The sequence below is a fragment of the Rhinopithecus roxellana genome, chromosome 3, assembly GCF_007565055.1.
Source record: "Rhinopithecus roxellana isolate Shanxi Qingling chromosome 3, ASM756505v1, whole genome shotgun sequence".
In the NCBI taxonomy this organism is placed as follows: domain Eukaryota; kingdom Metazoa; phylum Chordata; class Mammalia; order Primates; family Cercopithecidae; genus Rhinopithecus; species Rhinopithecus roxellana.
The window spans coordinates 16,813,825-16,840,108 of NC_044551.1; the positions used below are offsets into that span (position 1 = coordinate 16,813,825).

Sequence of the window (26,284 nt, forward strand, 5' to 3'; positions counted from 1 at the left end):
TATTACTTACTTTGCTGGATATTATTCTCTAAGCTTCCCAAATGCTTTTTGGTTTGTTTTGTTTTGTTTTTTGGGGATGGAGTCTCACTCTGTCACCCAGGCTGGAGTGCAATGGCACGATTCCAGCTCACTCCAATCTCTGCCTCCCAGGCTCGAGTGATCCTTCCACCTCAGCCTCCCAAGTAGCTGGGACCACAGATCCATGCCACCATGACTGGCTATGATCTTTGGTAGAGATGGGGTTTCACCCCGTTGACCAGACTGGTCTTGAACTCCTGACCTCAGGTGATCCGTCCGCTTCGGCTACCCAAAGTACTGGGATTACAGGTGTGAGCCACCGCTCCAGGCATTCCCAAATGCTTTTTTAAAATAGACTTTATTTTTCAGAACAGCTTTCGATTTACAGAAAAATTGTTAAACTAATACAGAGTTATCATATACCCTACACGCAGTTTTCCCTATTGTCAACACCTTACATTGCGTGGTACATTTGTTATGATTTATGAACCAATCAATATTGATATATTATGAGTAACTAAAGTCTTCACTTTATTCCAACTTCCTTAGTTTTTACCTAAGGTCCCTTTTTTGTTCTAGGATCCCATCCAGGATACTTTATGTATTTATTTATTTATTTTTTAGAATGGAGTCTCGCTCTATTGCCCAGGTTGGAGTGCAGTGCTGGGATCTCGGCTCACTGCCACTTCCGCCTCCTGGGTTCAAGCGATTCTTGTGACTCAGCCTCCCGAGTAGCTGGGACTACAGGCATGTGCCACCTGTAGCAGTGCTAATTTTTATATTTCTAATAGAGACGGGGTTTCGCGATGTTGGCCAGGCTAGTCTCGAACTCCTGACCTTGTGATCCACATGCCTTGGCCTCCCAAAGTGCTGGGATTACAGACATGAGCCACTGCTCTGAGCCTTGTCTTATATTAAGATGTTATGGATTGAATGTTTGTGTCCCTCCCAAAATTCATGTATTGAAATTCTAATTCTCCATGTGATTATATTATTAGGAGACATGCCTTTGGGAGGTAATTAGGTCATGAAGGTAGAGCCCTCATTAATGAAAGCGACTCCAGAGAACTCTCTGACTGTTTCCTTCCACCACCTGAGGGTATGACAAGAAGTCAGCAGTCTGCAAACCCAAAGGAGGCCTGCATCAGAACCCAACCTGATCTCAAGCTTCCAGCCTCCATTACTGTGAGAAATTCCTGTTGTTTATAAAGCCACCCAGTCTATGGTATTCTGTTACAGCAACTGAATGAGATAGGGGAAAAAAACAAAAAACAGACCAAAAAAACCACTTTTTTATAGTTTCAAACAGCACTCAATACAACACTTTTGACACCAGATTCTCCAGCAGACACCAACTACATGTCCTATAATTCCGTTCGACTTATTTCTATCTCTGTCTACTTAGAGGTAATGCCAGATCCCATAGGTTAAGGGTTCAGTCTTGAAGGACTCTCCACCCCCACAACTCCAGGTTGTGACTTGTGTATGTTTCTGTCCAACTGGGTATAAATCAGAGGTTCCCACAACCCCCTCCTCGGGTTCTTTTAATTTGTAAAGCACTCACAGAACCCAGAGAAACAGTTTACTTATGTTTACCGGTTTATTATAAAGGGTATCATTACAAAGGATACAGATGAACAGCTGGATGGAAGCGATTCATAGGGCAAAGCATCTGGGAAGGGGCATGGAATTTCCATGCCTTCTCAAGGCACACCACCCCCCAGGAACCTCCACATATCCAGCAATCCAGAAGTTCTCCAAACGCTGTCCTTCTGGATTTTTATGGAAGATCCATTAAATAGGCATGAGTGATTACATCATTGGCCATTGGTAATAAACTCAACCTTTAGCCCCTCTCCCCTCTCCAGAGATTGGGAGGTAGGACAGAAAAGTTTCAATCCTCTAATTACATAGTTGGCTCCCTTGGTACCCAGCCTCCATCCTGAAGGCTGTCCATGAGCCCATCGCAAGTTGCCTTATCAGAACAAAAAATGTTCCTATCACCCAGGAAATTCCAAGAGATTTAGGAGCTCCGTGTCAGGAAATGAAGACAAAGACCAAATATTAGAAGAAAAGATTTTCCTGGTGCCCCTGTTTATGAGTGCTTTAGGAACCAGCAGTAGAGACCAAATATATATATACACACACACATATATATACATACATATATACACATATATACACATGTATGTATATATACATACATATATACATATATGTGTGTGTGTATATATATATATACCGGTAAACATAAGTAAACTGTTTCTCTGGGTTCTGTGAGTGCTTTACAAATTAATTATCTGGGATTCTTTGTGGAAGATTTGTCTCTTCTTTTCAATTTAGGTATTCAATCAATCATTTATTTATAGCAGTGTGGACCCATGGGCTTATTTTATGCACTGGATTATAAACTAATGTCAATTTATCTTATTGCTCAAGTTATTCCAGCTTTAGTCCTTGGGTGCTCTTTCAGTTGGCTCCTGTATCCCTTTGATATACCTCCATCAACATAGTTTGTATTGTTTCTTTGTTTAGCACTTTCTTACTTTCTGCCACTACAAGATGCTTCAGACCCTTTTGTATATCCCCTGCTCTAGTTTTAGAATCAGCCATTTCTCCAAGAAGTCCTGATTACTTTTATTGGAGAATGGTAATAGAAACCAAGATTCAGTACTAGGTTTGCTCATTGTTTCTGGAGTGCTGTGGCATCTAGATCCTATCTGCTGATGGAGCAAAGAAATAGATGTGTGTGTATTAACCAATAAAAATATCCATATTTCTAAATATTTCCACATGTGGAACCATCCTGTCTTAATATGATTGAGCTGCTACAACAAAACACTATAAACTGGGTAGCTTATAAACAACAGAAATTTATTTCTCACATTTCTGAAGGCTGGAAGTCCCAGATAAAGGTGCTGACAGATTTGGTGTCTAGTGGGGTCCTGTTTCCTGGTTCACAGATTGTGCATTCTTGCTTTGTCCTCACATGGTAGAAGGGGTAAGGCAGCTCTCTGGCTATAAGGACACTGATCCCACTCATGAAGGCTTTAACCTTATAAACTAATCACCTCTCAGGGACCCACTTCCTAATACTATCACATTGGTGATTAGGTTTCAACATATAAGGTTTGGGGGGACACAAACATTCAGACCATAGCATATCCTTATATATGTTAAGCTAAACATGACTTCATACTGATCCATACAAGCAATTCTAATCCACTACCCCATGGATTGTTCTAGCCTCCTACCTTTGCTTATCTATAAACTCGCACTCCAACAGTGAGGAAGCTAACTTCCATAATCTACTATCCATTTACTTAATTGTTCAAGTGTACATTTATACAAATATGCAAATTTTAACCCTTATCCTTGTCAATATCAATTTTTTTAATCATCTTAAGTCCAGTGCTTTTGTGCAATTCCTTTTGCCTTTAATCTTACAAACTCCACTCATTTCCAAGGGTAATTTTAGACTCTACCATTTCCCTAGATAAGCACGTATTTCCTCCACTCTTTTCTTTTCTTCCTTTCTCTCTTTCTTTCTTTTTTCTTTCTTTCTTTTTCTTTCTTTCCTCTTTCTTTCTTTCGTTCTTTCGTTGTTTTCTTTTTCTTTCTTTCTTTTTGTTTTTTGTTTGTTTTGTTTTTTTTTTTTTGGAAAGACTGGGTCTCACTATGTCCCCGCAGCTGGAGTGCAGTGACACAATGTTGGCTCACTGCAACCTCCACCTCTTGGGTTCAAGCCACCTTCCCATCTCAGCCTCTAGAGTAGCTGGGGCTACAGGCACATGCCACCACACCTGGCTATTTTTTTGTATTTTTTGTAGAGATGAGGTTTCACTGTGTTCCCCAGGCTGGTCTCAAACTCCTAGGTTCAAGTGATCCAACCACCTCAGCCTCCCAAAGTGCTGGGATTTCAGGCGTGAGCCACCATGCCTGGCCATCCTCCACCTTTTTTTTTTTTTTTTTTTTTTTTTTTGAGACAGAGTTTTGCTCTTGTTACCCAGTCAGGAGTGCAATGGCACAATCTCGGCTCACCCTGCAAACTCCACCTCCAGGGTTCAAGCAATTCTCCTGCCTCAGCCTCCCGAGTAGCTGGGATTACAGGCATGCACCATCACCCCCAGCTAATTCTGTATTTTTAGTAGAGACAGGGTTTCTCCATGTTGGTCAGACTGGTCTCGAACTCCCGACCTCAGGTGATCCGCCTGCCTCGGCCTCTCAAAGTGCTGGGATTACAGGTGTGAGCCACTGTGCCTGACCCATCCTCCACTCTTTTCAGTGAGGTTGTTTCATACCTGTATCATACCAGATAGGTTATGTTGTCACAATCTGCATTCCATCTGGGATTTCCCCCAATCTCTGTTTTAATCACTTGCTATTCTCCCTGTTGGTGAGGGAGAGATTTGTGCCCTAGGGTAATGGGGATGACCAAACACATAACACCCAACACAGAACAGATGATGTGAACAGCAGTCTATTAGTTACATATACTCACAGCCTGGAAAAGAACACTGCATACCACTCAGGGCCACACTCTGCATTCAGTAGCAGAATGAACAATCAAGCTGTGGGAGGCAGGCTCTGTGGTATCAAGAGGATGTGGTGCTCCTGGTTCCTGTGGAAGATGTAATTGGTTGTTTGAGTAATTCCAAGAGCTGGCAGGAAACTGAAACCCACTACTCAGGGATTAGCAGGAACTTTGCCTGGTCCATTTGACAAAGAGGGTTGTTTGGCTGGGGGAGCTTACACATGGGAGCAGTGTGGGGAGGAGAACTTAACACTAGGCAATTCAAGGCCCTCCCAGTTTTACCAGATGTCAAGACAACACGTAATATTGAGCCTTAATTTTAGGCCTTACACCACAACCACAACCTCCAAAATGTTTTATGGGGTGTTTTGTTTTGTTTTTTGAGACAGGGTCTCACTGTGTAGCCCTGACTAGAGTGTAGTGACATGATCATGGCTCACTACAGTCTCAATCTCTCGGGCTCATCTGATCCTCCCAGCTTAGCCTCCTGAGTAGCTGGTACTACAGGAACACACCACCATGCCCGGCTCGTTTGTTGTACGTTTTGTAGAGACAGGGTTTCACCATTTTGCCCAGGCTGGTCTTGAACTCCTGGGCTCAAGTGATTTGCCCACTTCAGTCTCCCAAAGTGCTGAGATTACAGGCATGAGCCACCACGCCCAGCCCAAAATGATTTTTTTAAAGGATTTGCATACTTTAAGGTTCACTTTGTGCTATAAAGTTCTGTAGGTTTTGACAACTGTATAGCGTCATCTATCCACTATTACAGTATCATATAGAATAGTTTCATCACCCTAAAATAATAATCCCCTATGCTTCACCTATTTAACCCTTCACCTCTTTTTACTATCTCTATAGTTTGCCTTTTTCAGAATGTCATATAATCGGACTCATACAGTATATAGTCTTTTCAGACTGGCTTATTTCCCTTAGCAATGTGCATTTAAGGATCATCCATATCTTTTCTGACAGCCTCAGATGCTTTTGCAATAAGCAAAATATAAGATATAAAAACATTTAAGCAAGATTGGTCTCCACTTGAATATATTTTTTCAAACACTTGAAAATAGTTTATACTTCTTTTTTTTTTTTTTTTTTTTTTTTTTTTTTTTTTTTTTTTGAGGCGGAGTCTCACTCTGTCACCCGGGCTGGAGTGCAGTGGCGCAATCTCGGCTCACTGCAAGCTCCGCCTCCTGGGTTCATGCCATTCTCCTGCCTCAGCCTCCCAAGTAGCTGGGACTATAGGCGCCCGCCACTGCGCCCGGCTAATTTTTTTTTTTTTTGTATTTTTAGTAGAGACAGGATTTCACCATGTTAGCCAGGATGGTCTCGATCTCCTGACCTCGTGATCCACCCATCTCGGCCTCCCAAAGTGCAGAGATTACAGGCGTGAGCCACCGCGCCCGGCCTAGTTTATACTTTTTAAAGGAATCTTACAATAGTGTAGTTTTGTCAAATATTACATTAAATGTATATTTCTTTTTTTTTGAGACAGAGTCTTGCTCTGTCGTCAGGCTGGAGTGCAGTGGCATGATCTCGGCTCACTGCAACTTCCACTTCCCAGGTTCAAGAGATTCTCATGCCTCAGCTTCCCGAGTAGCTGGGACTATAGGCAGGTATGTGCTATGATGCCTGACTAAATTTTGTATTTTTTGTGGAGATGGGGTTTCGTCATGTTGTTCAGGCTGGTCTTGAACTTCTGGGTTCAAGCAATCTGTCCACCTTGGCCTCCCACAGTGCTGGGATTACAGGCATGAGCCACCACATCCTGTAATCCCAGCACAGTTGCTCTACTTTCTTGTATTATAAATAAATACAGTAACACATTTCCATGGGTAAAACATTGTGTCTTTGTGATAGTGCACATGTTTAGAGTTGGGAATGCTGGTCCAATGTTTCCCAAAATTTCCTCCTAGTTATTAGGTCTAGTTTTAGGTCCAGGCCCACTTGCATCACCTGTATCATGTAATCAACCAAGTTGTGTGTGGCTGTGTTCTAAGGCACCATGTCTGATCTTAAACAGTATGCCTTAGCTGCTAGCTCTATGTTAAAGATTCCCTACTTTCTTGCCTCTTTGGTCAGTTCATGCAAGCTATAGAAAGGTACTTCCTTAACAAAACAAATATAAGATGCCCTTTTAGAGTTGAGAAAGTGTGTGTCACGTCATCAGGATAGTCTGCCTGTTTGACAATTATTTTTGATCATTAGCAAACCAATGTTCAAATAAGTTTTGATTGGGAGTGAATTAATCACTTTGCTGATTAACCACTGAGGCAAGTTGTAAAACTATTCTCAGTCTGTTTGGGCTGCTGTAACGAAATACCGTAAACTGGGTAGATTGTTCTGTTAGGCTATGCTTGCATTTCTATAAATAAATACCTGAGATTGGGTAATTTATAAAGAAAAGAGGCTTCATTAGCTCATAATTCTGCAGGCTGTACAGGAAACATGGCAATGACATCTGCTTGGCTTCTGGGGAGGCCTCAAGGAACTTTTACTCATGGTGGAAACCAAAGCGGGAGCAGGCATCTTACATGGTAGGACAGGAGCACGCGAGAGTGGTGGAGGTGCCACACGCTTTCAAACGACCAGATCTCATGAGAATTCACTATATAGAGGATGGTACCAAGCCATGAGGGGTCTACCCCTCATGACCCAAATACCTCCCACCCGGCCCCACTTCCACCATTGGGGATTACTGTTCAACATGAAATTTGGTGGAGACATATATTCAAATGATACTATATATTCATATATATATTCAAGCTATTTCAATTATATACAAAAGAAATGTATTTCTCACAGTTCTGGAGGCTGGGAAGTCCAAGATCAAGGCATAGGCAGATTCCGTGTCTAGTGAGGGCCATTTCTGCTTCTAGGATGGTGCCTTCAATTCTTCATCCTTGGCCGGGCGCGGTGGCTCAAGCCTGTAATCCCAGCACTTTGGGAGGCCGAGACGGGTGGATCACGAGGTCAGGAGATGGAGACCATCCTGGCTAACACGGTGAAACCCCGTCTCTACTAAAAAATACAAAAAACTAGCCGGGCGAGGTGGCGAGCGCCTGTAGTCCCAGCTACTCGGGAGGCTGAGGCAGGAGAATAGCGTAAACCCAGGAGGCGGAGCTTGCAGTGAGCTGAGATCCGGCCACTGCACTCCAGCCTGGGCGGCAGAGCGAGACTCGTCTCAAAAAAAAAAAAAAATTCTTCATCCTTACAAATGCTGTGTCTTCACATGGTGGAAGCGATAGAAAGACAAAAGGGGACAAATGCTATTTCCTTATGTGATGGAAAGCTTAGGGCAAACAGGGCCACACTGGGTGTGAAGCCTGTTTTATAAAGTCCTTGTTTGCATTCATGGGGACAGCCCTCATGACCTCACTACCTCCTAAAGGCCCCACCCCTCAATGCTAGAATAATGGGACATTAAGTTTCCACTTGAATTTTGGAGTGAGCTATTGTTAGAATATTTAACCCCATCAAAATGTAAGTTGAAATTTAATTGTCATTATAATGGTGTTAAGTGGGACCTTTAAGAGGTGATCCTGGCTGGGCAAGGTGGCTCACACTTGGAATCCCAGCACTTTGGGAGACTAAGGTGGGTGGATCACTTGAGGTCAGGAGTTCGAGACTAGCCTGACCAACACGGTGAAACCCCATCTCTGCAAAAAAAAAAAAAAAAAAAAAAAAAAATTAGTTGGGTGTGGTGGCATGTGCTGTAGTACCAGCTACTTGGGAGGCTGAGCCAGGAGAATTGCTTGAACTAGGGAGGTAGAGATTGCAGTGAGCCGAGATGACACCACTGCACTCCAGCCTCGGTGACAGAGTGAGACTCCGTCTCAAAAACAAACCAAAAAAGAAGAGGTGATCCTGCCCTCATGAGTGGAATTAATAAGGGTGAATTCAGCCTCTTTTTGTCTCTCTTGCCCTTCTTTCTTCTGCCATATGAAGATGCAGTAAGAAGGTCCACACCAGCTGCCTGCACCTTGATCTTAGACTTCCAGTCTCTAAAACTGTAACAGTATAAATTCCTGTTCTTTGTAAAGTACCCAGTCTCAGGTATTGTGTTATAGCAGCAAAAAACAGACTAAGATAAAGGAACACAAACATACAAACCATAGCAAGTTCTAAGCTGTATTAAAATGATATTTGGGACCGGGCGCAATGACTCACACCTGTAATCTCAGCACTTTGGGAGGCTGAGGCGGGTGGATCACCTGAAGTCGGGAGTTCGAGACCAGCCTGACCAACATGGAGAAACCCCATCTCTACTAAAAATACAAAATTAGCTGGGCGTGATGGTGTATGCCTGTAATTCTAGCTACTCGGGAGGCTGAGGCAGGAGAATCGCTTGAACCTGGGAGGCAGAGGTTGCAGGGTGAGCCGAGATCACGCCATTGCACTCTTGCCTGGGCAACAAGAGCGAAACTCCATCTCAAAAAAAAAAAAAAAAGATAATTGGTAAATGTCAGAAAGGGGCCTGTCATTCCTCCAGGGCTAGGTTTCTACAATGTGGGTGGCTTCTCCGGCATTAGGCTCCTGCCATGTGCACTGACCAGAGGCACCTCATGACTACAAGCTTCCCAAAGAACCTTTTTGAGCAGCTTCACAGCAGAATGCTGTTGACAAGGCAGCTCCTTAGTGCCACTGGTGCTCCTTCTGGTAGTTTTCCAGGATGTCCCAGGGGCAAGACACATCATCTAGTGAGCTATGTTGCACTTTTTCTGACATCTAGATCTCAGCTCTGGGGATGAGGAAGACTCTTCTTTGGGTGCTCTATCTCAGCTCAAGGGGCAGTGGCTACTCCATTTCTGCTTTCTCTTTATTCTGTAGAGTTCTCTTTAACTTTTAATACCCAGTCCCTCATTACCTGAATCCCTTAAACTTTTCGTGTTCAAGTTACTGTGTTGTTTTTTTCTCTTCACTGAACTCTGATACGCTGTTTTTATTAGATGTTTAAATGTTTTTTATTTTACATTCTGCTGCTGACCAGAGAAATGTTTAAATTTTTATACACTACATATTATTTATATGTATGTAGTGAATTACCGTGTTTTAGTCCAATAACCAAGGTGTTTTTGTTGTTGGTTTTTTTTGTGTGTTTGTTTGTTTTTTGAGACAGAGTTTTGCTCTGTCACGCAGGCTGGAGTGCAGTGGCGCGATCTCATTTCACTGCAACCTCTGCCTCCTGGGTTCAAGCAATTCTCATGCCTCAGTCTCCCGAGTAGCTGGGATTACAGCTGCTTGCCTCCACACCCAGCTAATTTTTTGTATTTTTAGTAGAGACAGGGTTTCAGCATGTTGTCCTGGCTGGTCTCAAACTCCTGAGCTCAGGCAATCTGCCTGCCTTGGCCTCTGAAGGTGCTGGGACTACAGGCGTGAGCTACCATGGTTGGCCCAAGGTTTACTTATTGCAAGGAAATAAGAAAATCTTGGTTATTGGACTAAAGCATGGTAGTTCACTACATACATCTAGTGCCTGTCTACAGATTTTCAACATTTGTCTGCACTCAAGACATTGAAAAATGCCAGAAGGCAGAATGTGATACTATCCTTAAATCTCCAGGTAGTTCATCTATTCGGACCTCAAGAGTTGTCTCTCTGACAAATATGAAATCTATTCAAAATTTAACTGTTCAAAAATTTTAAAACTTGAGGATTTTACTCCACAATATGTGCTCTTCTAGAACCTTTCTTGTGGTAGTGGGGGGGATCAGAAAAGGGCAGATTTGATCTAATCACAGTTATTAGAAAATGGCTTGCTATTACCTTTTAGATGAGCTAACCCAATGCTAAAATTATTATTATTGAGACAGAATCTCACTCTGTTGCCCAGGCTGGAGTGCAGTGGCAAGATCTCGGCTCACTGCAACCTCCGCCTCCCAGGTTCAAGCAGTTCTCCTGCCTCAGCCTCCTGAATAGCTGGGACTATGGGGCGCGCCACCAAGCCCAGCTAATTTTTGTATTTTTTAGTAGAGACGGGGTTTCAACATATTGACCAGGGTGGTCTCGAACTCCTGACCTCATGATCTGCCCACCTCAGCCTCCCAAAGTGCTGGGATTACAGGTGTGAGCCACCGCGCCTGGCCCAATGCTAAAATTATTATGTGTATTAATGGTGTCTTAGAGCTCTGTACTTTATGGCTTATAATTAGCATTGTGATTCCACATCTAGGCCATATCCTAGTATGGATTCTATTTAAGACAAATTTGCTGCAAAATAATATTTCATTGTACAATATCTTTATTAAAGGAATGCATTCCAGCAACACTGTCACCATCTTTATCACCAAAGAAATACATCCCTTTAACAAATAATCTGTATCTTAGGTTTTTCCTTTCCAAAATAAATGGTGTATATCAACTCTCGTACAATTCTAAAAGCATTGTGCTGTGCTGCCTCACAGGGGTATGTTCCCAGAGGTTTCTCTCTAGAGCAATCCCTAATAGGACAATTGTTCTCTCTGAGGCTTCTTGCTTCCCATCTCTCCTCCCTTGGGGAACTGCTGCTTCTCTGTAGTTTGCTTCCCTGTGACACAGGGACCATAGTTTCTGCCTAATTACACCTTTTCCACTCTGAGGTAGCTGAACCATATACTACATTGCCTTAGCCCTGTTCACCCATGGTGATTCTTTTCCATTTGCCACCTGGCCTCTTCCTCCTCAGTCACTTTGGTTTTTTTTGTTTTGTTTTGTTTTGTTTTGTTTTTTGAGAGACAGAGTCTTGCTCTGTCACCCAGGCTGGAGTGCAGTGACAGGATCTCAGCTCACTGCAACCTCTGCCTCCTGGACTCAAGCAATTCTCCTGCCTCAGCCTCCCAAGTAGCTGGGATTACAGATGTGTGCCACTGCACCTAGCTAATTTTTATATTTTTAGTAGAGATGGGGTTTCGCATGTTGTCCAGGCTGGTCTCAAACTCCTGACCTCAGGTGATCTACCCGCCTCAGACTCCCACAGTGTGTGGGATTACAGGTGTGAGCCACTGTGCCCAGAACGCTCCTCGGTCACTTCTAACAACTGTCCTCACTTGAGGAAGCTGGCCTTTCTCCTGTACCCTGTTTTACCAGTTGTCTTTTTAAAAAGTAACTTTCCTCCAAATAACTGACTAATTTTATTCATATAGCACTCCTCAGGAGCTCAAATAATTTTAATCATTGTTTAAGGCAAAGAAAATACTTTTTACATTTGCTAGATGTTTATTTGCAGAGCTACATAAATGTAACACTGTTAGAATGGGATTCTTCCTACTTTGGGAAACTACCAAAATAGTCACATACACTCTCACACACATACACCCCAAAGAAAATACATCCAAGAACGTGGTCACAGTTTTCAGTTTTTATCATTTTACAAAATTATATCCCAGCCCTCACATGTAAGACTGGTCAGTTTTTAGAATCCTCAGCCATATCAAGGATATAGAAGGGGTCCAGGATAGAGACCAATGAAGAAATTTCTTTGAAGAGAATTATAAGTGCTCAATTCAGCCTTCTTGGACAAAGGAGTTACTACCTTCTACTTTGAAACCCAGAGAACTTTGAAATGTGTTTTCTACAACCATTTACTTGGGGAGCCCGGAGAGGGCTGCTGCCATGCGATCTCCCTGAACTTGTTTATTTTTTCAGGCCAGGGATGTGGGAATGTTTCCTGAGGATCAGATGTGTGACATTCAGGACAGAGTCAGCATTAAATAGCCTCCAGAAGTAAAGAAAACCTCAGGACAGAGGCTGGATACTAGGGGCTAGGAAATAATTACAGACTTTTTTTTTTTTTTTTTTTTTTTTGAGACAGGGACTCTCTTTGTCACCCAGGCTGGAGTGTAGTGGCACAATCAAGGCTCACTGTAGCCTGGACCTCCCAGACTCAAGTGATCCTTCCACCTCAGCACCCTGAGTAGCTGGGACTACAGGCACACATCACCATGCCCGGCTAACTTTTCTGTATTTTTAATAGAGGTTTCACCAGGTTGCCCAGGCTGGTCTCAAACTCTTGGGCTCAAGCGAATGGCACCTCTGAGCCTCCCCAAGTGCTGAGATGACAGGTAGGAGCCTCCAAACCTGGCAGAAGACTGTTTTAAATTGAGATGGATCCATCAGATACCAGGGAACTACAGGAGAGGTAACCCAGCAGAGAACCTCCAAAGAGGTCATATAAATGCCTGAGAGAGAAAAAGTCAGTTTAATTATCTGCAGGGTCCAGGGATTATGAAGCCAGCCAGCCAAGGAAGAACCACCCCATCTCCTCACTCCTCACCTTTCGTACCTCCAGTCTACACTTTAATCCCACTGAGGAGTTAACTTGCAGTTCACAGTTCCAGAAAAGTATAAAGAGAAAGCTGAAATCAGAGGCATTGTGCCCTCTCCACTGCCAGCTTGCAGTTTAAAGCAGGCCTGAGCTGGAATAAGTGAGTTAAGATTATATTCTGATGATTACATAGGACTGCACATATTATTTATTGAAATAAAACTGTTTTTGCAACCAATCATGATGAAGATATTTTCTGTTATCTATGAGTAATCTAAAAATATATGGGTCAGGTCAAGTCTTTATCCTAGGGCACCAGGGTATACTCCCACCATATAAAGACACAAAAGTAAAAGCAATGTTTTAATTTCAATCCAATCCACACATGATGCTTATTCTATATACTCATGTACATGAGAACCATTTTTTCATTGCAACTTTTCTTGTCAAAACATCCTTCTGCTTACAAGGAAGATTTTGCTTAAGTCCTTTCTTTTTTTTTTTTTTTTTGAGACGGAGTCTCGCTCTGTCGCCCAGGCTGGAGTGCAACGGCGTTATCTCAGCTCACTGCAACCTCTGCCCCTCTAGGCTCAAGCGATTCTCTTGCCTCAGCCTCCTGAGTAGCTGGGATTATAGGCATGCACCACCACGCCTGGCCAGTCCTTCCATTCTTAGTTCCTGAGGTTATTCATAGTCTTCGCCCTGTGCTTCTCTTGTATTATGATCCAACTCCTTCGTTAAAAAAAAAAAAAAAAAAAAAAAAACAGAAAAACACCTAAATATAATCCATATGTGAAATAGCCTCTTTCTCCAAAACAAATTCTTCAGTAAAATAATTCTATAATATATTAGTTTGCTTTTGTTACATGAAGTTATGCCATTATAAAGGAAAGTTTCAATTACAGGCAAGGTTAAACTCTGCAAGCAACCCAAAACTCAAAAAGGACTGAATAAGTCAATCAGGTAAAGACAAAAGAATGGCTCCTTATCACTCAGCTTTCTTAACCACCTTTCTAAAGTTTCCTCCATCCCCACTGTCTATTATGCTCATGTTATCCTTGTCTTGACACACTTACCACTATCTGTAACTGCCTATTATGTCACCTTCCACACACATACATACAGTACATGCATACATGATTGAAATGTCAGAGCAGGGTCTTTTGTCTTGTTTTCCACTTAAAAGTTCCTGGGCATAGAATAGCTTTTGACACATAGTGGTCACTAAATAGGTATTTGCTTCGTGAATGAAGGGCACCATTTAGTCAGTAAAAATAAAAGGAAACCACAGAATAGGTAAACTTCCGAAAGTGTCTAGTGTTGTCTTTAAGCTCCCCATTCCTCACTGCCCAGTCTCCTGACCTCTTGGCAAACTGGTTTTTCTTTGATGCTCTAACATGAGAGAGGTTTATGAAAAGTAAACACTAGCCTAAATTTTGCCAAATCCAGAATTTTAAAATATATCTTCATTCTCTTTGGCTTCAGCCACATGTGACTGATTGCCCCTCTCAAACAATCCCCTTTCTTGGTTTGTGTGACTACGTCCAATTCTAGTTCCCTGAGCTAATTCTGCAACCACTGAAGTCAACTGTCAACTTTAAGAGGGCAGGAACAACATCTGGTTTTGCTCCCACTGTATCTCTAACATGGCTTGGCACACAGTAGGTGCACCACACATACATATGTGAACAAATGAACTTCTCCCTCTCTCTACTTGTCTCCAGTGGACAACTCCCCACATCTTACTTTGAGCCTCTAAATTATCTTTTGTTTTTGGAGTCTGTAAATTCACAAATGGTTTCCATCAATATTAAATCAAGGATAGTTACTGAAGTTCATCGATGAACTCAAGTCCTCTTGCTTACTGACTTCTAAATGCCTATCAAATCTCATTATTACCTCATTTCCACGCTTATATTATCTTCACCATTCTAACTCTTAAAATCAGTTTCCATTCACAATTGTTACTTCCACATGTAGATATCCAGTCCTGACTTTCCAACTCAACTGCTTCCTAAACACTTCCCTCCCTCCTGGTGTCCCCACAGGTATGTCAATAAAACCCAACTTTACTATTTTCCCCTTATTACCTCTTTTCTATATTCCTTATCGTTCTATATCTCAATGGAGCAACCACCTCCTCCCTTGCTTTTGTCCAGAAACCTAAGGCATCCCAAAACACCTGTCTCCCTGTTATTTTTGAGGCTTGCTGTATTAGACACAATGCTATTGTTACATATATGATCTCATGTAATCCCCACACACCTTATGAGATGCAGAAAATCATACAGTAAGAGGAGCTTGGAAGTTAGCTACTCACTTGCACATTCAAGTTTTAGATGAGAGAACTCCCCAGCAGCCCCACAGCCACTGCCTTGGTCTGAGTCATGATTTTCACATGAACTATAAGAACCTGTTACCTAGTTTGCAGCTTCAAGACTCATCACATGCACACTAACACTTTCCACATTCATCTTGCTAAACAACTATTCCTAACATTCTGCTTTAAATCCTCCATAATTTGTCAAGACAAATTCTTCATAATCTGATCGCTGCTTTTCCCTCAATTCTTTTCTTACCAACCCTACATCCACCTTCTTCTAATCTGACAAGCAGGGTGTCTGCAGTTTCATAGCTATGTCCCCCTCTGACTGGTTACCCTTATGTCAGCTGTTTCATTGCTGGCAAAGCCACTTACCTCCTCTCTCATCATGATTGCTTCAAGTCTTCCCTGGTTCAGCTTAAATCTTAGCCTGGCTTCACCTATTAAATGACAAACTCCTTTCCAATGCTCTCACAGCAACTGGTGCATTTATCCATCATAGTGTGTGTGTGTGTGTGTGTGTGTGCATATATATATATATGAACAATATGTAATTATCTGTGTCTCAATTAGAGGTGAGGCCTCTGAAGAAATTGTACTTTCAACTTTGGCTCAATAGTTTACTGAATGAATCTGCCTGTTACTACTTTTTATTAAGTGTAGGGCAGTTACTATGGGAGTTACAATTAAGGTATGGTTCCCAAAGGTTTTCAATGCCATAGACTCAACCTTTCTATTTATTTATTTTTTTGAGGCAGAGTTTCGCTTTTGTTGCCCAGGCTTAAGTGCAATGGCGTGATCTTCGCTCACCGCAAACTCTGCCTCCCAGGTTCAAGCCATTCTCCTGCCTCAGCCTCCTGAGCAGCTGGGATTACGGCATGCACGACCACGCCCAGCTAATTTTTTGTATTTTTAGTAGAGACGGGTTTCTCCATGTTGGTCAGGCTGGTCTCCAACTCCTGACCTCAGGTGATCCGCCCACCTCGGCCTCCCAAAGTGCTGGGATTACAGGCGTGAACCCCCGCACCCGGCCACCACAGATTCAACCTATTAGCTTTTCTAATTTTGTAACTTTACAGAACATAACCAGTTACATGTGTAAACAGGTAGTCTGCTTTATTTGACAGTTGGGGGCAAATCAACCTGACTTTGTGAACAGAGATGGGAAGGAAGTAGGGGCTGGAGGGAGGCTTTTCAGGCAGAGGACAGAGTTGAAAAGCACATGGGGTACTTAGGAAAAATAAATTTAACATTTATTTAAATTTAACATTAAATTTAATTTTTGCACACCTAAACGTAACACTGCAGAAAAAAGCATAATTTCTGCTGAAAAATTTAAAGTATAATGGTTATTTATACATAACTTAAGGCAGGACTAAGTGCTGTTAAAGACAGAAATAGTGACAACAGGTGGGATGTGGTGGCTCGTCCCAGTAATCCCAGCACTTTGGGAGGCCAAGATGAAAGGATCACTTGAACCCAGGAGTCCAAGATCAGCCTGGGCAACACAGTTTAACTCCATCTCCAATGCAAAATCCACTGCTTAGTTTCATTTGAAAATTTGGCAGAGTCTGGCTCTGTTATCAGGCTGGAGTGCAGTGGTGCAATCTTGGCTCATCACAACCTCCGCCTCCCAGGTTCAAGCGATTCTCCTGCCTCAGCCTCCCAAGTAGCTGAGACTAAAGGCACATACCACCACACCCAGCTAAATTTTGTATTTTTAGTAGAGACGGGGTCTCACCATGTGGGCCAGGGTGGTCTTGATCTCTTGACCTCGTGACCCGCCCACCTCGGCCTCCCAAAGTGCCAGGATTACAGCTGTGAGCCACCACACCCAGCCTCAAGGGTCATTTACATGGAGGTCCAGGGTACTTTCACAGCCTGGGCAACAAGAGGGAAGGTACTTTCACTAGACTGAAAGTCTAGTCTATCTTCACTTTCAAGTTTGGTGACGACAGCCAGGCGCAGTGGCTCACGCCTGTAATCCCAGGGCTTCGGGAGGCCAAGGCATGTGGATCACGATGTCGAGTTCGAGACCAGCCTGGTCAACATGTTGAAACCCACTCTCAACTAAGAATACAAAAAGAATTAGCCGAGTGAAACTCCATCTCTACAAAAAACACAAAAATTAGCCAGGTATGGTGGTGTGCACCTGTAGTCCCAGCTACTCAGAAGGCTGAGGCAGGAGAACCACTTGACTTGAGCCCAGGAATTAAGCAGCTGCAGTGAGCTGGGATTGTGCCATTGCACTATCTGTAAATAAGAAAAGCAATGGCAACTGGACTCTAACCATACATCTTTTTTTTTTTTTTTCGAGACAGTCTTGGTCTGTTGCCCAGGCTGGAGTGCAGTGGCACAATCTCGGAATCTCGGCTCACTGCAAGCTCCGCCTCCAGGGTTCACACCATTCTCCTGCCTCAGCCTCCTGAGTAGCTGGGACTACAAGCGCCTGCCACCACGCCCAGCTAATTTTTTGTTATTTTTAGTAGACACAGGGTTTCACCGTGTTAGCAAGGATGGTCTCGATCTCCTGACCTCGTGATCCACCCACCTAGGCCTCCCAAAGTGCTGGGATTACAGGCGTGGGCCACTGTGCCCAGTCCTGACCATGCATCTTTAAAGTATAGTCTCACATTACGGGAAGAAGCTCAAGAGAGATTTAATCAGCAGGGTTTCTTTACCAGTGAATGTTCAGAAGCTGAGACCTGAAGGGTAAATTAGGAGTTAAAATACAGGATGAGAGTAGCAATTGGGTAGCACATTATAAAACCATTCCAGGTTACATGTAAAAGGGATACCCTTCCAAGGCCAGGTTAAGAACCTCAGATGTTATTCTGAACACAGTGAATTGTAATTTAAACAGCATGACTTGGCTACATCACTATTTTATGTAGCTGTTCTAGCATTCATGTTCCCGTCAATTGCCCCTGCCCTCTCACTCAGCAGTTGGTTGACTTTGTCCCTTCATTTCTTAAAAAAACCCCAACCCTGTCAATAATCCACCAAAACTGGGAAGGCATGACAGCAAGTTTCAGTGCTTGCTTCAGCACAGAAACACACAACAAGTTGATTTAGTTGAGGGCTAAAAAAATTCGACCAAGTAGTCCCATATCATTGCCTTCAGTCTACAAATCTCAGGGTTTTTACTTGATTTTCCTTTATTTCCTGCTCAAACTTTACTTGTACCCAGCCCTACCTTTTCTCAAACCTACTTATTCCTGAGTCATACCTAGCAGGCTTTTTTCACTTAGCTAGTCACCTTACAGACTGCCCACAAGCCAGGTGTGCCAAGTGAGCATTACAGATACTAGGATAAGATCATCTTTTGAAAAACAGAAGCCACCTAAACCTCTACCCGTATGTTCCCAGTGGTACTCCGAGGCTCTATGTGACTAATAATCATCCTCCTAAAGTCATGACAGTATAGCAAACGAACATGCTACTAAAGGTAATTTAAACATCATGCTCTTTCAAATTTACTCGAACGTCTTAAATGCCCATCTATGCCACATGAGCTGTGCTATTTTAATCTGCTGTATTGTCTTCCAGTGCCCTCTGCTTCAAGGACTCCTGGAATTCTGCTTGTTAGTCATTGCCTTAAACCGCGTTATAACCCCAGTCCAAGGGAAACATTCTAAAACAGTCACTTAACAAGTAAATCTGATATTAAGCTAGCCCAGTCCTTAAACCTACATTATTTCACTGATACTACAAGCCTAACTGATTAAAAATACCTCAGCACACACCAGATATGTATTTTTTAAAACCAGAACATTTATTGCATGACTAATCGCTGACATTCTTAAGATGAACTGGATGCTGCAACAGCTGCCCTCTTGGGTTTAGGTGTTGTTCCTTCACGGAATCCATGCCTGCACGATGTCAAAAACAAGAACAAGTTACTTTAGCAACATCGATGAATCAATTTTAATTTTTGTTAAACAGATTTCAATGCGCTTATCTCAGTTAAATGCTAAAATCAGTACTGCATTCATATGTTCAGACATTTATTTTTACAACATCACTGATAAGCTGCAATTCTTTACTTCACTTTGCTTAAAGATACCCATTTTCGGATATAGTTAATCGCAATTGCAATTAAGGCTCAAAAACTTATTTGGCTATACTAGTCAAGGGCCAGTATGTTTGTTCCTACTTGGCAAGAGATCAAAGATTATTTGTGAAAATGGTTCCCTATGCTGAGAATAGATCACAACTGCTTTGACTAAGCAAGGAAAAAACAATGACCATGTTTAATGGCAGACATTTTCTAAACCAAGAGTTTTGCATTTTAACTTACTTAACATCCATATCTACTCTTAGAGAGGTCAACTATCCTACTTTTAAAAGCCTGGCTTCAGTTCAAGCTCTTAACTCCTATATCGTACTAACAGACCATTCAACATTAAGCCCACAAAAACGTATGACCGAGTGCAAAGAAAGTTGCTTCAGCACATGAACACATCTATGGGTGTCTACAAAGCCCTGAACTGCCTTGTTATCTTTAAAACTGGACACTCTGGAGAACTGAGTGGGTAGAGGCTAGGGATTCTGCAAAATATTCAATTTTGCACTGGACAATCCCACTACGAAGAATTATCCAGCCCAAAATATCAACAGCTGAGAACTGCTGAAATAGAACATAGTAAGGGAAGGAGCACCAGCTTTAAAGTTAATCTGCATCATTCTGAATCTTAGCTGAGATCTTAGATGGGTTAATCTCTTAGAAACTACTGTTTAAAACGCAGGTTCTCTCAGCTAAGTCTAGGGCGGAGCTGAGATTCTGCATTTATAACTCTAAGGCCAGGACTCTTGGGTAACAAGAGCTTAAGGCAATAGCAGCAACCAGGGCTGTTTTCTATAGCACTCTTGCCCACAGCCACTATACTGAAGATTGAACAAAGCCTGACTCCCAGATCTTATTCACTCCTGTCTCGACAAATTTTGATAACAATTAAAGATAAACCTAATAAATATCAACTCTTTGGGACCCTGGCTCAAACAATGCTCCTGACATTTAATTTATACTATTGTTTAGTGAAAAAACTAATAAAATCCAAAGTAACTGACCTCAAGGTTACAGTGGCAGAAAATAAAAGTTTTCAACATCTGGCCTGGGGCGGTAGCTCACGCCTGTAATCTCAGCACTTTGGGTAGGCCAATGGCTTCAGCCCAGGAGTTCTGAGATCAGCCTAGGTCATGGCAAAATCCCATTCTCTACAATAAATACTAATTAAAAATTAGCTGGGCATGTGGCAGCGCACACCTGAAGTCCCCGGTACTGGGCGGCTGAGGTGAGATCACCTGAGGCTGGGGAGACTGAGGCTGCAGTGAACCGTGATCGTGCCACTGCACTCAAGCTTGGGCAACATAGTGAAGCCCTGTCTCAAGAACCACCAAAAATAAAAATGCTTCCAACAACTCATCCCCAGTAACCATCATAGTGTTCTTTTTATAAGTAAACACGAAGGTTTCATTCAAGCCCATAGGACCAATTATGATCGAACATACAAACTGTACCTGAATCTGCGGTATACAATTTTTAGGTGCCTCATTCGACCAGTTCCGGTGGTATTTCGTCTTTTAGCCTTGGCACTCCAGTTATCTAAAACAAAGTTCAGAAAAGATTTCAAACGATTTTCCCCCACACACCTTGTAGGTATTGTTAACACACGAGTTTTATGCCACCTCATCGGCATACAGATGTACAAGTTTTAAGATAGGCACCAAATAAAGTTCAAATCTATGTCCCCACTTAAGTGCAATACAAACAAAAGCTAACACAGTTGGTCTGAAAAATGTTACTTACACTTTCTCTTGCGCTTGGCAGGGTAGCCACATTTGCCACAGGTCGACTTCTGAAGGTGGTAGGCCTTAGAGCCACAGCGGCGGCACAATGTGTGCGTCTTATTGCGACGCTTTCCAAACGATGACGTTCCCTTCGTCTGCACATTAAAGGAACAGATAATTATGAAACGTGGCAATTTCTAGATTTACTCGAGTTCTCCGGGAAACCAAGTACTGATAAAATCTAAAGGCAATCATAAAGGTCGGAACTGTGGGAGAAGACTCCAAATACCAGCATTTCACGTTACCCAAAGCCCTCCACAAGAGTTGCAACGTTCTGAAATATACCTTATCTTTATAGACTCCGGCCAGACAGAATCACCAATGAATTATTTGTTACACACAGTCAAACATTCCCAAACTCCTTCCTTCAGCTCCCAAACAAGGCTAGAGCTGTGAAAGGTCTCCAAAGGTTGTACCGAAGCAAGGGACACAATGCGGCTCTAGCTCCACAATTACGGCGGGATCGGTCCCCCAAGCACCAATTAGCAGCCCTTCTTCTGGCTCTTGAGGGCCACCGCATGCCTCTTTTCTGCCCACCAGTTCCCCTTATCCGGAATCTTGACAGCCACCCAAGGACAGCAGGCAGGGAGGCACAAAGAACGAGGATGGAACGCGATTCACACAGACCCTGCTCACAACTCACCATCTCGCTTCTGCAGCCGAGACCAGAGAGACCGGAAGAGAAGGCACTTCCGCTATATCACGCTCAGAAGCTTCCGCCCAGGGAAGTACTTCCTGCGGAGCGCTGTGCAGCGTTCCCAAGCGTCCGTCGCCGTAGTGTCGGTGGGGTCAAGAGGAGGATGCGGTACCAGGCGCGGCCAATCGCATCTTCAGTGCCGGAAAGGTGGGCGGGACTCTCAGTTGGCTGGCGACCCGCTGGCCGAGTCTTCGCCCGACCCGCTTGGACCGTGAGCTGCTTTTCGTGCCGCTGTTGCTGGTGCTACTATTAATGCTGATCGGTTTCGCGCGTTAGCAGGCAGATCTGTTGCCATACCGTGGATTACTGTCGTCTGGGCACATGGAGAACCTGGAATGCGGGGCTGGCCCTGCCTGGGGGTACACGCACCGACTGAGCGTCCCCGGCGTGTAATGACCGTGTGCGTCTGGGATCATCCCTATTCAGGAGAAAGCAACTTCTCCAGCCGCCTCCTCATTCCGATCCCGGAAGCTTTTGGCCGACGCTGACTCTCCCTGTGAGAGGTCTTGAGGAGTATGGAGACCTGGAGCTGGAGCTTAGAATGTAAAGGGAAAGGCAAATAGTTATTTTTGTTATTGTTGTCGTTACTGTAGTAAATCAGAGGCAAGTTATCTGATCCCATATTTCATTGTGCCAAGGAATCACACATGGAACTTGTTAAATAGTTTCCAGGGGCCTGGCCCCGTGGCTTAACGCCTGTAGTCCCAGCACTTGGGGAGGCTGAGGCGGGCGGATCTCGTGAGCCCAGGCGTTGGAGACCAGCCTGGGCGACATAGGGAGACCCTGTCTCTACAAAAAAAAAAAAAAAAAAAAAATACAAAAAATTAGCCAGGCGTGGTGGCGTGCGCCTGCCATCCCAGCTACTCAGAGGGTGGAGGTGGAGGTCGCAGTGAGCCGAGATGGCGCCATTGCACTCCAGCTTAGGTGACTGAGTGAGACTGTCTCAAAAAAAAAAAAAAAAAAAGAAAGAAAACTAAAAATAAAATGTTGCCGGAGCTACTTTTCTTTCTTGGAGGTTCTAGGAGGGAGAATCTGTTTCCTTTCTCAGCTTCTAGAGACTGCCCAAACTCTGGTTTATTGCTCCCTCGCATCTTCAAAACCTGTGATACTGTAGTTTCCCCCCTGTTTCTGTGGAGTTTAAGTTCCACCACCCTCAGTGGATGCCTGAAACCACAATACCAAACCCTATATATACTGTTTTTTCGGTACATGTGTACCTGTGATGAAGTTAGATTTATGAATTAGGCACTATAAAAGATTTAACAACAACTAATAGAGCAATCATAACAGTATTTATGTGAGTGTGGTCGGTCTCTTTTTCTGGAAATACCTTATTGTCCTGTACTCACCTATTTTTAAGCCATGGTTGACCATGGGGTAACAAACCCTGAGATCCTGCAAAGGGAAACCTTGGATAAGTGGAGACTACTGTAGGCTTTCTCACATTGCATTACTGTTTATTCTGCATCCCTCTTATTCTTTTTCTTTTCCTTTTATTTTTATTTGTAGTAGAGACAAGATCTCACTATGTTGTCCAGGCTGGTCTTGAACTCCTGAAACTTCCTGTCTTGGTCTCCCAAAGGGCTCGGGTGCCCTGCCACCCCTCTCCTACTTTTAAGGACCCTTGTGATTACATTGACTCCACCCAGATAACTTCCTTATCTCCAGTTTGGCTAATTAGCAACCTTAATTCCCTCTGCAATTGTAATTGTCCTTTGCCACATAATCTAATTTATTCACAGGTTGAGGGGATTAGTACCTTGTTATCTTTGGAGGCAGCCATTTTTCTGCCTACCACAGGGGCTGTGAGAAATGAGGTCAGTGTAGAAAGGGTAGGAGAGGTGTCAACCATTAAGGAACCAAGCAGTGTGACAGGCATTATGTCAGTCTCTTTACTCCAGACATTCCCAGAATTGAAGACAGGAGAGAGAATTATTTTTCCTCCTCTCTAGTGTGAGGTGGTTCTTTCTGGTGTATGTCAAACCATGTAAATTTTGCCCTGGTTAAGCAAACTCTTGGCTTTCTAGAGGTCTATGAAGGCTGGTCAGACCCTCCAAGTTTCTATGCAATTGCTAGGTTTAGGTCAGGACTAGAGACTATATCAACATTTTTATTTTTATTTTTATTTTTATTTTTTATTTTTTTGTGACAGGATCTCACTCTGTCACTGGGGCTGGGGCTGAAGTGCAGTGGTGCCATCTCGACTCACTGCAACCTCTACCCTCCCAGGTTCAAACAATTCTTGTGCCTCAGCCTCCCAAGTAGCTGGGACTACAGGCACATGCCACCACACCGGGCTAATATTTTGTATTTTTAGTAGAGACGGGGTTTCACCATGTTGGCCAGGCTGGTCTCAAACTCCTGACCTCCAGTGATCAGCCGCCACTCAGCCTCCAAAGTTCTGGGATGACAGGTGTGAGCCACCACGCCCAGCCAGGACTAGATCAATGTCTGAAATGGTTGATCTAAGACTGTTAGCCTAGGCATTCGCCCCCTGACATTTTGCTTTTTGGCAGTGACAGAAACTATATTAAGTCCTGCATCCATGGTTCTGATACAATCAAGTCTCTTGACCACCAGGACTCAGCACTGAGACCTGCATCTTTTTATTTCTACAATACACGAAACTACTGTTGACTTTTGTCTTGAAAACATCACATATATTCGTTAGCAGCAATTCAAGGGAGAATTTTCTATACATTCATATCTATGATAAAGTTTAATTTATGAATTAGCACAGTAAGATTAGCAACTAATAAGGCCAGTTGCAGTGGCTCATGCCTGTAATCCCAGCACTTTGGGAGGCCGAGGCAGGCAGATCACCTGAAGTCGGGAGTTCGAGACTAGCCTAACAAAAAAACAAAAAACAAAACAACAATAATAAAATAGAGCACATTTAAGACTTCTAGTCCTGTGTTATTCATTCTGATTTGAGGTCTATACTTTCAATTTTGTACTTCCTGGCTATATTTTATATAATAATGAACATCCTGGTTACACTCACCCTTCCCCCAGCTCACTTCCTTTGCATTCTAAGGCTGTACTATGTACATTTCTGTTATCAAGAAACAATTTTTTTTTTGCTCTTGTTGCCCAGGCTGGAGTGCAATGGTGCGATCTTGGCTCACTACAACCTCCACCTCCCGGGTTCAAGCGATTCTCCTGCCTCAGCCTCCCAAGTAGCTGGGATTACAGGCATGTGCCACAATGCCTGGCTAATTTTGTATTTTTATTAGAGATGGAGTTTCTCTATGTTGGTCAGGCTGGTCTTGAACTCCGTACCTCAGGTGATCCACCTGCCTCGGCCTCCCAAAGTGCCGGGATTACAGGCATGAGCCACCATACCGGGTCATCAGGAAACAATTTAAACTAGACAGCTTGGCACTGGTGGCTCACACTTGTAATCCCAGCACTCTTGGAGGCCAAGGTGGGAGGATCACTTGAGCCCAGGACAGCCTGGGCAACTTAGGGAGACCCCATCTCTACAAATAATAAAAAAAAAATATGGTTCATGCCTGTAATCCTAGCACTTTGGGAGGCTAAGATGGGAAGATTGCTTAAACCCAGGAGTTCGAGACCAGCCTGGACAATGTAGTGAAACCCTGTCTCTACAAAAAAAATTTTTTTTTAAAGAGCTGAACAGATTGGCACAGGCCTGTATTCCCAGCTACCCAGGAGACAGGTGGGAGGATTGCTTGAGTCCAGGAGTTTGAGGCTGCTGTGAGCTATGATTGCACCATTGCACTCCAGTCAGGGCAACAGAGTGAGACTCTGTTTCAAAACAAAACAAAACAAAAACTTCTAGAAGGAAGTTTAAATTTCAATGCTAAGTTTTCCACTTCAAGTGAACACTTTTTTCCCATTGGCTTTGAAATCTCAGAAAGGTTATTGTGAGAAAGGAGCATACTTAAGGTGGAGCATTGGAGAGGAGATTGGTGGTTTGAGAGACCTGTTATTAAAGTACCTTCCTGATCAAGTTGAACAACAACAACAAAAAACTGGCAATCTTTATGACAGTGTCAATCAAATTGTGGGCCTGAGGTGGGATGCATCACTTGAAAGCCATACTTTTGAAATACATATTTAAGAACTCTTACCTAGAATATGATGGTGGTTACCAGAGAGAGGCTAGGAGTTGCGGGGAAGGGAAGGGTGCTGGTCAAAGGATACAAAGTCACAGACAGAAGGAATAAATTATAAGTATTGAAGGTGATGTATATGTTAATATCAGTGAATCATTCCACACTGCGTACATATAAAATTACTGAATATCCCATAATTATATACGATTATAATTGGTCAAAATAAATAAAAATTTTAAAACTCTTCAATTTTATAAAACTCTTACCTAATATTAATTTTTAATATCATATGAGGATTTTTTTTTTAAAGAGTCTAGGCTAGAGTTACTTACTACAACCTCAAACTTCTGAGCCAAAGCAGCTGTCCTGCCTCAGCCTCCCATCCCGAGCAGCTGGGACTACAGATGTACACAACCACGACCAGATAATTTTTACATTTTTTGTAGAGATAGGGTCTTGCTGTGTTGCTCAGGTTGGTCTCAAACTCCTGGTCTCAAGTGATCTTCCTCAGACTCCCAAAGTGCTGGGATTACAGGCA

At 43.1% G+C, this 26,284-nt stretch overlaps 1 protein-coding gene and 1 non-coding gene across 2 annotated transcripts; both read right to left on the reverse strand.

The window, feature by feature from the left end:
- Positions 1 to 18,869: 18,869 nt before the first annotated feature.
- RPL37 (ribosomal protein L37) lies at positions 18,870 to 21,762 on the reverse strand. Its single transcript, XM_010381792.2, has 4 exons — positions 21,611 to 21,762; positions 20,927 to 21,062; positions 20,638 to 20,722; positions 18,870 to 18,989 (listed from the first exon to the last, which is right to left on the reverse strand). The coding sequence occupies exons 1-4, from the start codon at positions 21,611 to 21,613 to the stop codon at positions 18,920 to 18,922; spliced, it is 294 nt and encodes a 97-aa protein (XP_010380094.1). The 5' UTR covers positions 21,614 to 21,762; the 3' UTR covers positions 18,870 to 18,919.
- LOC115896700 lies at positions 19,072 to 19,151 on the reverse strand. The gene has a single exon (XR_004056602.1). It is a non-coding gene; the product is annotated as a small nucleolar RNA SNORD72 (small nucleolar RNA).
- Positions 21,763 to 26,284: the final 4,522 nt, after the last annotated feature.